This window comes from Erinaceus europaeus, chromosome 8 (assembly GCF_950295315.1).
Source record: "Erinaceus europaeus chromosome 8, mEriEur2.1, whole genome shotgun sequence".
Lineage (NCBI taxonomy): Eukaryota > Metazoa > Chordata > Mammalia > Eulipotyphla > Erinaceidae > Erinaceus > Erinaceus europaeus.
In genome coordinates, this window is record NC_080169.1 from 36,310,992 (window position 1) to 36,326,201 (window position 15,210).

Here is a 15,210-nt window from a genome sequence, read left to right on the forward strand (position 1 = left end):
TTTTATACGTATATCATTTGTTTATTTATTTACCAGTACACTGATCAGCTCTGGTTTACAGTGATTTGGGGGTTGAAGCTGGGACTTTGGAGCCTCAGACTTGAGTCTCTTTGAATAACCATTATGCTATCTACTCCCAAACCCCAGTTACCTCTCTAGCTGAAGTTTCAGGTCCCTCCCTCCATTTAAAACAGTAGCTCTAGATAAGATCCCTAGAACCTTTGTCTATATGAAATCAGAATGGCGAAAATAACTATATTCTTATAATATTTCCAATTATGAAATCTGAGAAATTTTGAGGAAATGGGGACTGGTAGCACAAAACAAGGAAGTATCCAGCAAATAATATATTCACTTGGGTTTGTAAATTTATTTTTTAATTTATCAAGCCTTTTGTAGGTGTTTACTGTATGTAAGCACAATGCTGAACAAAATCTGAGATAGTCCTTTGCTTTAAGAGTCAAAAATGACTCTACAAAAAATGGGAATAGATGGGAAATTCCTCAAGATAGTGGAATCCATATAGAGCAAACTTACAGCCAACATCATACTCAATGGACAGAAACTGAAAGCATTCCCCCTCAGATCGGGGACTAGACAGGGCTGTCCACTGTCACCATTACTCTTCAACATAGTATTGGAAGTTCTTGCCATAGCAATCAGACAAGAGAAAAAAATCAAAGGAATACAGATTGGAAGGGAAGAAGTCAAGCTCTCACTATTTGCAGATAATATGATAGTATACATAGAAAAACCTAAAGAACCCAGCAGAAAACTACTGGAAGTTATTAGGCAATATAGCAAGATGTCAGGCTACAAAATCAATGTATAAAAATCAGTGGCATTTCTTTATGCAAACACTAAATCTGAAGAAGAAGACATCCAGAAATCACTCCCATTTACTGTTTCAGCAAAATCAATCAAATACCTAGGAATAAAGTTGACCAAAGAAGTGAGACTTGTATACTGAAAACTATGAGTCACTACTCAAGGAAATAGAAACTGATACCAAGAAATGGAAAGATATTCCATGCTCATGGATTGGAAGAATAAATATCATCAAAATGAATATTCTCCCCAGAGCCATATACAAATTCAATGCAATACCCATCAAAATTCCACCAAACTTCTTTAAGAGAATAGAACAAACACCACAATCATTTACCTGGAACCTGAAAACACCTAGAATTGCCAAAACCATCTTGAGGAAAAGAAACAGAAATGGAGGCATCACACTCCCAGATCTCAAACCATATTATAAAGCCATCATCATCAAAACAGCATGGTACTGGAACAAAAATAGGCACACAGACCAGTGGAACAGAATTGAAAGCCCAGAAATAAATCCCCATACCTATGGACATCTAATCTTTGATAAGGGGGCCCAAAGCATTAAATGGAAGAAGGAGGCTCTCTTCAATAAATGGTGCTGGGAAAACTGGGTTGTAACATGCAGAAGAATGAAATTGAACCACTTTATCTTACCTGAAACAAAAATCAACTTCAAATGGATCAAGGACCTGGATGTCAGATCGGAAACTATCAAATACTTAGAGGAAAACATTGGTGGAACACTTTCCCACCTAAACCTCAAGGACATCTTTGATGAAACAAACCCAGTTGCAAGGAAGACTAAAGCAGAAACAAACCAATGGGACTACATCAAATTGAAAAGCTTCTGCACATCCAAAGAAACTATTAAACAAAGAGACCCCTCACAGAATGGGAGATCTTCACATGCCATACATCAGACAAGAAACTAAGCACCAAAATATACAAAGAGCTCAGCAAACTTAACACCAAAAAAGCAAATGACCCCATCCAAAAATGGGCAGAGGATATGAACAAAACATTCACCTCAGAGGAGATCCAAAAGGCTAACAAACATATGAAAAACTGCTGCAGGTCACTGATTGTCAGAGAAATGCAAATTACGACAACACTGAGATACCACTTCACTCCTGTAAGAATGGTATACATCAAAAAGGGCAGCAGCAACAAATGCTGGAGAGGCTGTGGGGACAGAGGAACCCTTCTGCACTGCTGGTGGGAATGTAAATTGGTACAGCCTCTGTGGAGAGCAGTCTGGAAAACTCTCACAAGGCTAGACATGGACCTTCCATATGATCCAGTAATTCCTCTCCTGGGGTTATACCCCAAGGACTCCATAACACCCAACCAAGAAGAGGTGTGTACTCCTATGTTCATAGCAGCACAATTTATAACACAATTCAATGTGGACCCCACTATAAGATAGTTAATTATTATGTTTTAGTTTTAGTTTAGTTTTAATCAAATGACAAACCATTGCGATGACAACTCTGTTGGCCTAACTTGGGATAGACTGAGCACCAAAATAATTAGAGCAATGGATAATAACCTATTGAATGTACAGGTCTATGCACAAAATGTTCATTTTAGAGAAAGCAAGTTTATCAGGGCCCTAGGGAAGGGGAAGTAATTGGGCATATGGGAAGGCTTCTTTCTGTAGAAAGTCAATTAATAAACAGAGAAGGAAACATAATTAGAGAACTGCCATTTTGCAGTGTTCCAAGTTTAGAACTTGTGTGCATAAGGTTCCAGGCCTGACTTACAGTGCCATATGCCAGAGCTGTGCTCTAGTTTTCTCTATTTCTCATCTAGTAAACATATCTAGAAGAAAAATCAGTGGTATCAAATACTAAAAAGACAAGCCAGTTTATGAAGGTGGGTTTTATGGCAGACACAAAACAGACAAATGTTTAGGATTATCGGTACAAACAGGAATTTAGAAGATAAATTGTTAAGATGAGGGAAGATTGAAGTATGTTCTTCTCTTTTTAACATTTCAATCAAAGAAAATAGAATCTTCTGGAAAACAAAACAAAACACCCATGACTGGATAACCGTTTGGAGAATTTTTTCCTCCCTTGGAGCAACTGCTTAAAAGTAAGTGTAAAGGACCTTTAGGAAAACCAAAAAGTGGTGGTAGTGGTGGACAGGAATCAAACATTTCCTCATTGAAGAGATTTCTCAACCAAGTCACTCCTGCCCCAAATTGCAAACATGATTTTATAGGCATTAACCTATAAATACAAAAAGGAAAAAAAAAAGCTCAAACATAAAAGAATCACTAATTCACTAAATGTATGCAAAACACTTGTTAAAAGGAATGCAGCAGGGGGCCAGACAAGTTTCAAGATACTCACTTCAAGATACTCCAAGATACTCAAAGCATGTAGAGCTTTGATTCAAGTACTATCCCCAAACCTGTCAGCATTAAGAGGAATCAATGATCTCCAGGGTGCGCAAGTACACATGATGCATTTGAGTTGATGAGGTTTCTAATGTTATGTTTAATAATTGTGTTTTTTTAATTTCTATTAATTTATTATTGGCTAGAGACAGAGAAAAACTGAGAGGGGAGAGGTCGACAGAGAGGGAGAACGACAGAGAGACATCTGCAGCTCTGTTTCACCACTTGTGAAGCTTCCCCCTGCAGGTAGAGACTAGAGGCTTGAACCTGGATCTGGATCCTTGCACACTGTAACATGTGCACTCAACCAGGTGCACCACCACCTGCTCCCCCTTTCATTTTTTACTTTTTGATTTACTATTGGTACTTATGAGGTACCCAGGCACATAACACCCCACATAACATTCCAATAGGGTTCTGAGAAGTCATTATTACTTTCCTGAGGTCACATGTACCATTCTGTCACTAGGAATACAGTAGAGATACCTGGAGAAAAAAATCGTTGCACATTTGGAGTTTTTATATACAAGATGATTCCAAAATAAAATCTGATCAATGGAGCCCCCACGCAGCTTATTTCTGAAATAGGCAAACACAATTGTCGTAGTGTTTCGGATAGTTATTTAGGATTCTAATAATCAGCTGCTTCATTGTTTGTCTCATAGATTTTGTAGTTTAGAATTAGATACAAAACATAAATATTAATTTTAAAGACTAGTTCGGTACTCGGAGTAAACTGAATTAGCACGTAATCTTCAAAATGTCAAAGTTGTTCTCTAAAGTGTTCTAGTAAAAGAAAAAATTGTCTTTAGTACAAGATTTAACACAACTTCTTCCTTATATGGACATGTAAATAGAAAATTTATGGCACCATGATTTCTAGTACTACAGAAGCCAGATATTAAACTGTTTCCTGCTGAGGCTTAACTTGAACAAAAATAATCGTCATACTCCTAAACACCAGTGCTACATCCCTTTCCTCTCACCAGTAGTTTCCTTTCTACCATCCACTTGGGGTAGCACTTCCTGTTTATAATAACCCCATTCTATTACCTTGTATACCAAGAAAAGCACGTATGTTCCTTTTTTTCTTCTTCTTAGAAATGATAAACTCAGCCAGCCATCACCTAGTTTGAAACCTTTTAATTTCAAACCTTTTGTGTAAATACACAAAAAGATAGCAGATTATCCTAAAACTGCGAACCACATTGTGATGGATATGTCCCTAACAGGGCTAGTCCTGTAATACTCACCTCTGCCCTGTGGTTTCCTTTATTTAGAAGTCGTCAAAAATAACGGTACATCTAATATTCATCTCTATGTGCTTTCACCTAATATGCAAATGAGTTTCACACAACAGAGAAACAAACCACAATACCACTCTGCTACATATGACATAGGGGACAGAACGAGGAACCTCAAATATCCAGGCTTGATGCCGTACTTTGTTGAATTATTTCCCAAGCTGCAAAAATAAATATAATTTATTTTCCCCCTTTTTATTCTTTTTAAAAAATATCTATTTATTAATTGATTATTAGAGATAGAGACAAAAAGAAATTGAATGGGAAGAGGGAGATAGGGAAAGTTAAGGAGGAGAGACACCTGCGGCCCTGCTACACCATATGTGAAGCTTTCCCTCTGCAGGTGGGGACAAAGGGCTTGAATCTGGATCCTTGTGCACTTAACCAAGTGAGCCACTTCCTGGCTCCTAAAATTAAGAGCTGTGTCTTTTTTTCTTTTTCTCTCTATCTATCCCCCCTCATTTCTGTCTCTATCCAAAAATAAGATTAAAAAAATTCTGTATCTCAGATTTATTTGCTTTCTATTAAATATCAGTATTTCTATCACTGAGAAAACTAATGAAATCCAGAGCATTACACTATATTTAATGGAACATTATGAGCACATACATTACATTGCACAAAGACAAAAAAAAAAGTAGGTTCAAGCCCCTACTAGCTGGGGGAAAACATAATGCGTAGTGAAGCAGAGCTGCAGGTGTCTATCTCCCCCTTCTCAAGTTCTCTGACTCTATTTAAATTTTTTTTTTAATGACTGGAGCATAGCTCAGCTTCATTAAGGTGGTGGTAGTGGGTGAGGGGATAAGGGGTAGAAAATGGAATCTGGGAGCTCAGGGCCTCAGGGAAGAGAATCATTTGCATGACCATTATGCTGTCTGCCCAACCCTGTAAAGCTCTCTTTTCAAAGTAGTTAGTTTACAATATGACTATCAGAACATTTTTTTTTTTTTTTGGCACACTTGACTAAACACAATCCAAATTTAGAACAGGTCATATCATCCTATTTGGCACCCAACTATCTCAAAGATACTTGCTAAGTAAAGAAACCCATGCATGGCTTCAATTCTGACACAAGTTAAGAATGAAAATATTTACACATGTTCCACTAGTTTTATAAAAGATCTTTTATTCAAAAATATCAGAAATTATTTAAGTCATGTGTTTTCTCCATGCGAGGAAAAAAAAAAGGTAGACTACAGAAACTTCTAATGAAAACCATAATCTTCATTAAAATGCTTCATATTAGTGGGATAGTTGGGCCAAGTAGTGGCACACCTGGTTGAGAGCACATGGTGCCATGCACAAGGATCCAAGATAAAGCTCCTGCTAGGGGAAAGCTTTACAAGCAGTGCTGCAGGTATTTATTACTCTCCCACTTTTTTTTGTTCTACTAAAATAATAAAAAATCTGACTGTTAAATCCTAGAGTTGTATCATTCAGATTTAATAATTGCCTTGGCAAACACTAGAAGAAGAAGAATTGCCTTCAGGCTCCCCCAGTCCCCACCTACATGGGGAATGCTTTGCAAGCGGTGAAGCAATGTTGCAGGTGTCTCTCTGTCTCTCCTTCTCTATCACCCCTTCCCTCTCGATTTCTGGCTGTCTCTATCCAGTAAATAAAATGAAGCTAATAAAAAACAAACAAAAAAAAGGGGAAACATCAACTGGAAAAAAGTCAAATTGATATATATACACTATCCTAAATATCCTTTCAAATACAGAGGGCAGGAGAAAGGGATCAGATATTCTGAAATACTTTATTACTTCACAAAGAATTTTACTTTTCTGTTTGCTTTGGATATTAGCTTTTATTCTAGTTCTTTACGGTAGTTCAAATCATTTTCTATTCACAGGTGAAATAATCTTACCTGTTTCTTCTCTCACCCACTATTAGCTTCCTTGTTGCCACCAATTCTAAAGACATCAATTAGTAATTTTCAACTCAGTCTTAAGTCTGTGATGTCATATTTTATAAATTATGTGCGAGCAAGAGCCTGCTATCAAAGTATGCCTTAAAAATGTGGCCTGCCATGACTACACTATAGAAGCTGCCCATCATAGAACATAGGGCAAGGAAGGACTCAAGTTTGACCCCACGCACCACAATGCCAGAGTGCCATTTCTAGCCAATGTCTCTCTTCTGTCTCTCATATAAAATAAATGGCAATAAGAAGCAGTTACAGAAGCCGGACCTTCCACCTTCTGCATCCCACAACGACCTTGGGTCCATACTCCCAGAGGGTTAAAGAATAGGAAAACTATCAAGGGAGGGGATGGGATAAGCAGTTCTGATGGTGGGAACTGTGTGGAGTTGTACCCCTCTTATCCTATTGTTCTGTCAGTGTTTCCTTTCTATAAATAAATAATAATAATAAATTTAAAAGCACTTCCACTCCAAAAATAAATAAATAAATGGGGACAATAATTATATAATGATGTGTGCAACTTTATGGTTAATAACTATGTATATCAAAGAAAAAGTGACCAAAACAGGTTCACCAAGTCATTTTTCTACTTGTAATATATCACTTTTAATTTATCACTGTAGTCATATACAATTTCTGAGTGATTAAAAAAATAATTTTAGCAGGGGTAGATAGCATAATGGTTATGCAAACAGACTCTCATGCCCGAGGCTCCAAAGTCCCAGGTTCAATCCCCATGTATCACCATAAGCCAGAGCTGAGCAGTGCTCTGGTAAAAAAAAATATGTATCTAGAATATATTTCATAATACCTATCAGTATTTCATATATATATTTGAGAAATTACTTTTAATGCTTAATGTAAATTCTTAGAGATTTAGAATATTAAATATAAAAGTATAATTACACCTTAAAAAACTTAAAATATAATCTACCACTTTCACGATCTTAAAAAGAAGCAGCCAAAATTATCGTCAATATTTACTTTATAAATGTAATAAATTATGTAAGGTCGATTTTTTGGGTGATAGTTCTCCTTGCCCAAATTCACTAAACTTTCTAGACTCTGTTCGAATGTCTTGTTAAAGGGAAAAGGGGTGGCGGTAGAAGGGACGGCTGGAGCTTGCTTCCCCCCCATTCAAAAGTCCATTACACATTATCTCAACGAAGAACTAAGGAGAGAGCATGGATTTCAGGTACTTTAAACTTTACTGAAAACAAAACAGGTTAGGGCATGAGAGGGAAGGAGAGAGAGGGAGGAAGGGGGAGTGAGGGAAGGAGGAGAGAAAGAGAGAGAGAGACAAAGAGAAAGAGAGAGAAGAGAGAGAGAAGAGAGAGAGAGACTGACTTACACTGTGATTGCATAAGGTCTGGGCCAAAGAGGGAGAGCAAGACCCCCCAAGATTAAGCCTTTTAAAGCCAAAGCCCCGTCTACACCTGTAACCACTCCTATTTAACCCTCAACAGCCTCACTAGGTGTCAGCTCTCCCACAGTGCTCCCCTCCTTTGGAATCCATATTTGTTGCCTGCACTTCTCTGGTCCAGGATTGGAAAAGGTTGTATGAAAGAAAGGCCATCTGAGCTGAGAACAATTTGACTAAAATTTGACATGCAGATATGGGTGGAGAAAGGCATTTCAGGAACAGAAGAGGGTGGGCGGGCAGAAAAGTAACATTATTCAATTAAAGCTGGAGCCAGACAGCCACTTTAGCATGGAAAAGGGAGTTGTCAAGAGTCTGCTTAAGCAGAGGAGGTCAGGGCTCCAGGACAACTACTTTAGTTCCCATTGATTCCAGGTGTGTCTCCTGCAGGATTGCCTCTTGCCAACAAAGAACAGGCCTTATCTTTTGTGAATACTTAAATATAACAGATGCACCCCAAAAGTCTCTTTTAGTCAAGGTAAAAAAAAAAAAACACTGTAAGTGCACAAAGCACAAGGACCGGCGAGAGGATCCCGGTTCAAGCACCCGGCTCCCCACCTGCAGGGGAGTCGCTTCACAAGTGGTGAAGCAGGTCTGCAGGTGTCTGTTTCTCTCCCCCTCTCTGTCTCCCCCTCCTCTCTCTATTTCTCTCTGTCCTATCCAACAATGAAGGCATCAACAACAACAACAATAATAACTACAACAATAAAACAACAAGGCAAAAACAAACGGAAAATGAATAAATATTTAAAAAAATAAAAAAAACAAATAAAATAAAAAAATTTAAAAAACACTGATGCTGAGATTATGAGAATGGGTAATTTTTTATGCAAATGTCTGTAGTAGAAATAATTTATCTTTTATAGAAAAATGTTACAGTTTCATGGAGGCTGTAGACGTGGCTTTCTAACTCCAATTCTTAAGCTTGTCAGTTGTACCTGGTTATGTCCCAGGGACATCTAGTTCTCTGGGTAAAATCTCCTCCTCTTTTGTTGACTGATGAATAAAGCAGCCCCATTAGTGGCATCTTTTGATCTGGTACTAAGAATTATGTGGATGTGCTCTGGCAATACATAATGTTGGGGACTGAACCAAGAGCCTCATGCTTGTAAGTCCTATGTTCTTCCAGTAACTACTTTATTTTACTTCTTGATTTTCTCAAATTAAATATATATTCAGAATTGTCCCCAAATTCCTTTGTCACCAAAAAAAGTTACATGTAAGTCAGATATTCATAAATCTGAGACATAAGTACTGATAAATGTCACCTACCTTTTAATTTTGTCGGAATATTAAAATGTGATGTGAAAAGTTCATGCTAATGCATTGTTCACATGATAGTCTCTTGCAGATTTAAAGATGACTGTTTTAACATTTAAGTGAATTGCATATGTTAAATTCACAAAGAACATTACTATTACTTTCCTGTTATTAAAAAAAAAAAAAAAACCAGAACTTTAAAACTGTTATACTTTCACATTTCCCTTTTTAAAACTTCATTATGGAAAAATCTCAGGCATAGAATAACATGATAAAGGCAATGTTTTCATTCCTCAATTCCAATCATTAACAGTCAAGTCTATTTCATTTATATACTCCTACTCAATCCCTGGCCCTCCCACCGCTAAATATTTATACTGAAGCAAACTCTGATGTCATCATCCTCTCTTAATTAATTACATGTCTAAAAATAAGGGATCTTTAAAAATATAACAATATTATTTTCAGATAAAATAAAATTCTGTAACATTAAACACCTACTCAGTCAAGAAACATACCTAAACTCTAGGAAAAGTTAAATGTCAAAAGAAAAACACCTTGACAGATACCGCACTAAGAAATGAGCTATTTCTCTTCAATTAAGAGGAAATAACTTTCTCTTGAAGCAGAGAATTGGAAGTCAGGGGCATTAATGAGGAAATTCAGAGGGGCCACATCTGGTTAAGCACACACATTACAGCGCACAAGGACCCGGGTTCAAGCCCCCTATTTCCCATGGGCAGGGGGAAAGCTTCACGGGTGGTGAAGTAGGGCTTTAGGTGTCTGTTTCTTTCCCTCTCCATCTTCCCCTCCCTTCTCAATTTCTATCTCTAATAATTAAATCAAAATTAAAAAAAAAAGGAAATTACGGACTGGTGTGCAAAACTTGTATCATGTGTATCAACTTTTTTTTTTTGCTTTTGCTTTTAAAGACTGATAGCATTCATTAGAATGTCAAGCAGGATGAGACCGAAAACATTTGAAGACTTTCTGCCCTTGGTTCTGATTCTGTTTGCTCAGTGCCACATCACCTCACACTGCCAGGAAGGATTAGTCAAGTAGGGAAACAAATTCACCTAAAACAACTTAAGAGATCTAACCGAATTCAACTCAGCCATATCCTAAGCACTAGATGCAAGGCACTGAGTTACAACTTGAGGAATGAAAGTAAACTGGCTAAGAGCCTAGGAATAAAAGGAGTCAAACATTTACCAAAACAGTCAACATAGAAAACAGGAACTTGCCTTAATTTTTTTTTTTTTAATCAGTGGTGCAGGGGATTGAGTCCTTAAGGCACCTCTGGTGCCTTAGGCATAGAAAGCTTAGTTAGGCATAGCTCTAACAGCTGTGGTAGTTCCTTAGCCAACATATTTTAGGTGCCCCTCCTCTCCCCCCACCAACCCCCCCCCCCCATTACTTTTTGCCACTAGGGTTATATAGCTGGGGCCTGGTACCTGAATGACTAAGCTATCGTCTTTCAGTGGCCATTTCTCCCCCTTCCCTTCACGTCTCCCCACCCCCTCCACCTTTTATTTTTTGACTAGGACAGAGAGAAATCAAGAGGAAAGGCAGAGACAAGAGGGAGAGAGACAGAGAGACACCTGCATCACCTGGGGACTGGGGTATTTTAGGTATTTTCATGTAGATCAGGTGAAGTTGCAATGATGCTAATTTATAAGAGAATACTTGGGCTATAAGAAGATAGGAAAGAAATAGAGGATTTATTTATCAGATAGAGAATTCTAATATCTACTTATAAAGGAAAAGCAATTTCTATGTAAAATTTTTACTGATCTCCATGCCGAGGGATGTGAATAAATGTATTATTAGACCATACTCCACTCATTGACCTGGGTGGGAAAGGAGAGCATGAAAGCTGGAGAGTCGAGGTTACATGTAAAGAGTATCTTAAAAGCTCAACAGTTCATTAGAACTGGGGAGTAAACAAACAAACAAACAAACAAAAAACAAACTCAGTGGAAAGGGAAGTCATTCCAAGAAGAGAAAAACAGAACAAAAGGATAGAAATTACTGGCATGTTAGGGAACCAGCAGTGTGGTGCCTCAGAGAAGAATGAGTGGGAGGGGTTGGCTGACTGGAAATGCCAGCTGGGACTAGAAGTTGGAGCCTTCCAGACCAGACTGGGGCCTCTATTCTGAAGCCAGTGGAAAGTCATTGACATGTTAAGTGAATCAGTGTTGTGTTTACTGAGTATGCCTCATCCTTAGGTGGATAAATGGGTATTCAATGCTCATTGAACTGGTGGTACTGTAAATTAGCTGGAAGAGGTGAGAGAGAAACAACTATCAATAATTAGGAATTCACTGCAACAGATTAGAGATCTAGGGTCATTTTCAACAGATACTACAGGGAACACAGAACTTCAGACATTGTATAAAGTGATGAGAGTAACAAAAGAGAGGACAAAGAATCATACAAATTCTACTTCACAGGGCGGGAGTAGAAAATGGTTATGCAAAGAGACGGGCAAACGCTAGAAGAGGAATGCAAAGAGACTCATGCCTGAGGCCCCAAAGTCTCAGGTTCAATTCCCCCAACCACCATAACCTAGAACTGAGCAGTGCTCTGGTTAAGAAAAGAAAAAAAAGACATTTCAAGAAAGAAGAAGGCAGGGGAGACAGCAGAATGGTTATGCAAATTCTATCACACAGCATCAAACACTGTTGGTATGACCATATTTCTATAAAATGCAAAAATATACCCCTGAACTATAAATCCATACAATATTTCAGGAAGCATATAAGAGAAATACACCTAACTGGTTGTATGTACAGCATACTGGTTAAATAACACATTACATGGATATATTTAATCCTCCCTCTCCCTTACTGTCGACCACAGTAAACAATGAGAAAAGGTTTTGGAGACAGAGCTTGGTTCCAAATCTGAATTTTTAACACTTCCTAACTGTGGGCTCATGAGATTAACTTTGTTTACTTTTTATAACCTCTTCTTTTATTTGATAGGACAGAGAAATTGAGAGGGAAGGAGGAAGATAGACACCTGTTTCTTTCTCCCTCGCTATATCCCTTGCCTCTTAAGTCAAGGCTTTGTGTAGCTTTCCCCCTTCAATTGGGGACCAGGGCTTGAACCTAGTAACATGCACTCTACCAGGTGTGCCACCGCCTAACTCCTTAGCTTCTGTACTATTAATCACAGGAATAGAGATAATACTGGCTAATTCTTGGGTCACCATAACAATGATTAAAATAATTATATACAGACCATTTGACAGAATTTTTAGCATAGGCTAACCAATAAACAGGAGCTATTTTTAATTAATAAAATTTATCTGATGTGAACACATTCTTAGGAAAGCATGTTCATTAGCTAATCTTATTCCTACATTAATATTTATAATATACAAAATGATATTTATCTGATGAACACTACCCCATTACATATTTGTTTCTAGAAACTTAAAGCTTATTTTTCTACATTTTAGTTAGACAGTAATTTGTCTTTTTAATGGTGTGGCCTGTAAATTTACCTGTGTCATGCATTTATATAGAACTAAGTGTCAATCAAGTGTCACAGAACATCAAAAATTAGGCAACTTGCTATGCTCCATGAAGTGACAACCCCAATGAGCCAAACAGGTGTGACCTTCAAGTAACCAAGACTCATCTCAAATTTGGCATAAGAAATGGAAATACTGGCAATGAAGTACCTAATTCTGGTGCATGCATTAGTTGTAAGATGTTAAGTCATACACATTAGGGGAGGTTACTCTACAAGCATGCCCTTGGGTTTCTGAATGTCTATGGCAGTATACTGTGTTAAACAGTTGCGAATGTGGTATTAACAATAGCCTAAGTGTTACAAAAGATAGGCCACTCAAAATCTTACTACTTGTTTGAACAGAAGCATGATTATTAAGGCACCACCAAACAAAAGTTCCTTTGTCATACTCTGAGATGAATAATTTCAAACCATTTTCATGACATGCCCTGGCTTAGATATGTCCCTGTCTTTAAAGATGAATCATTAGAAAATAATTCGTGCTTAAGAGAGATTTTTTTTTAAAGACAGGAAATAACGAGTATCTTTCAGGATTTCAGAAGTGTTTGTTAACATTAAAAAAACAACAACAGCAACCATGAACGCACAAGAACAGAGGGACAGAGGAGCAGAGGAAGATGCACTCCAATTCATAAAGGCACTGTGGGGAGTAAGAGATGCTTAACAAAAGCCACCTAATTATTCAAATGAATTATTCAAATATTTCTCAGACGTTTATGTCTTCGAAGAAATATCAAGATTAGTCTGTAGAGAAACAAGGGTAAACAAAACACTCATGTCTAAATAAGCATTCATTGATGCCATAAACATATTATGAATGCGCGCCTTGGTGGTTTCACTGACTTAATATTAGCAAACAAGTCTGAGCCACAGGAGGATACATACTTGGACTTAGCGCCTCTCTCTATGTTGACGCTTAGCTGCTACATACTGCAGTTGAATGAAGACTGGATTCAGAGGCTAATCTAAGGCTATATATAGACAGCAACACCAATTTAATCTCCGCCCCCCTCCCTATTTCCATAAATCTCAAACTCTGAGTTACAAAGAGACTGAGAACTCGTGCACAGCCAAGAGGCCCATCTTCCTCCACCCTTGCCTTACACACAGGGTCTTAGCACAAGTGTAAATCACTTACAAACATCCGTAATAGGCACCGAGAGTCGATCAAATTCAGCGCTCTACTACAGGTTCCATAGAGACCAGAGATGTCAAGGTGTGTGTGTGTGGGGGGGGCGCATCGGTTTAGGGGTGGGGAGAGAGGGGCCGGTCTAGGGCTTGCCAAAGAAAAACTACCTTCTCCTGAAACTATATTCATCATGCACTCACCTCGTGGGTAAATGGGGAGCTTTTCTACCCACCATTCCCGGAGTCCAGAGACCAGACTCTCCGAGAGCCGCATGTGGCTGTGCCACGCACGAGACGGTGTGCACCCGCCACTTCCCACCGCGTGGCCAGCCCGGGTCCGCTCACGGTCCCAGGGTCTCCCAGGGCGGCCGCAGGTAGTGTGCAGTGAGTCTTTACTTCGGGGCACCAATCTGCAGTCTAGGTGATGCTAACCGGGAAAAAGGGAGGCATCTCCGCCGAGAGGCAGGAAGCCACCCCAGCAGGCACATGCTTTTTTTTTTTTTCTTTTTTTTCTTCAGTCAGCTCTAGTCCTGGTGGAAGCCGGCGACGAGGAAGCAGCCTGGATTCCCGCAGCCGTCCAGGGTCCCCCTTCCCCACTTGGGTTGCTTCTTACCTGTCCGAGGAGGTAGCGGCGACGCGCGAGGCTGGAGGCTGCAGCGACTCAGGCGGCGGCAGTAGCAGCGGCGGCGAAGGCGGCGGCAGACAATGGAGGAGTGAAGGACAGACACATTGACACCGACTCAGTGGGCCTCGCGCAGCCCCGCCTCCCGCGTAGTCCCTCCTCCCAGCCCGCTCTTGGCCCAGGCGGCTCCACTCTCGGGAAATGAGGGAGGAGAAGGGGCGTGTGAGAGACCTCTGGAGGCTGTTGACAGCCCAAGAATGGATTTACCACAGCTGGAGTGAAAGCTGAAAATATTCTGTGTCTCTGAATATCTAAGTTAGACAGAATATGTATAAGGAATGTGGAAGAAGTATTTCCGTCTCCCCTCTTCTCATCACTTGGTCTTTTGCTGCCCTGGCTGCTCCAATGGCAGCCTCTCGCCGCCCTTCTCCCGCAGCTCCTCCTCCCCGACCTGCCAATCACGCTTGGGGGGCGGAGACTCAACTCGGCCTGCGGAGACCGCCCTCCCGGCTCGCCCGAGCTCGCTGGGTGTTCGCCTGCCTGCGGGAGGGAGATAATCCGAACACTTCCGCAGTCTGCTAGTTTGTGTCCTGGCCTCTAGCGCCCCATTGCCGTTGGCATTCCTTCCACTGACACCTAGTTTCTTTTCCGTACTTCCAACGAGACAGAATAACTTTCAAGCTGGCGGAGGCAATGGTTCACATAAAAAAAGGCGAGCTGACCCAAGAGGAAAAGGAGCTGCTGCAAGTCATATGGAAAGGTATGGGTGTTGGG

The 15,210-nt window shown here is 39.6% G+C and overlaps 2 protein-coding genes across 6 annotated transcripts in view; one reads left to right on the forward strand and one right to left on the reverse strand.

The window, feature by feature from the left end:
* Nucleotides 1-15,210, reverse strand: part of BZW2 (basic leucine zipper and W2 domains 2) — a 59,952-nt gene that overhangs the window by 44,368 nt on the left and 374 nt on the right. For 2 of the 4 annotated variants that reach the window (XM_060196139.1, XM_060196142.1), the window contains exon 2: nucleotides 14,428-14,627. The gene's annotated coding sequence lies outside the window, so the exon portion shown is untranslated. Of the gene's footprint in view, nucleotides 1-14,427; nucleotides 14,633-15,210 lie in introns of those variants that run through there. The other 2 variants (XM_060196143.1, XM_007531965.3) reach the window with 2 other exon arrangements.
* ANKMY2 (ankyrin repeat and MYND domain containing 2) overlaps nucleotides 14,678-15,210 on the forward strand; it is a 54,235-nt gene continuing 53,702 nt past the window's right edge. The window contains exon 1 of one of the 2 annotated variants that reach the window (XM_060196138.1): nucleotides 14,678-15,196. In XM_060196138.1, coding sequence (XP_060052121.1) covers nucleotides 15,130-15,196 — 67 coding nt within the window. In that variant the 5' untranslated portion in view covers nucleotides 14,678-15,129. The remainder of the gene's footprint in view (nucleotides 15,197-15,210) is intronic. The other variant, XM_007531967.3, reaches the window with a different exon arrangement.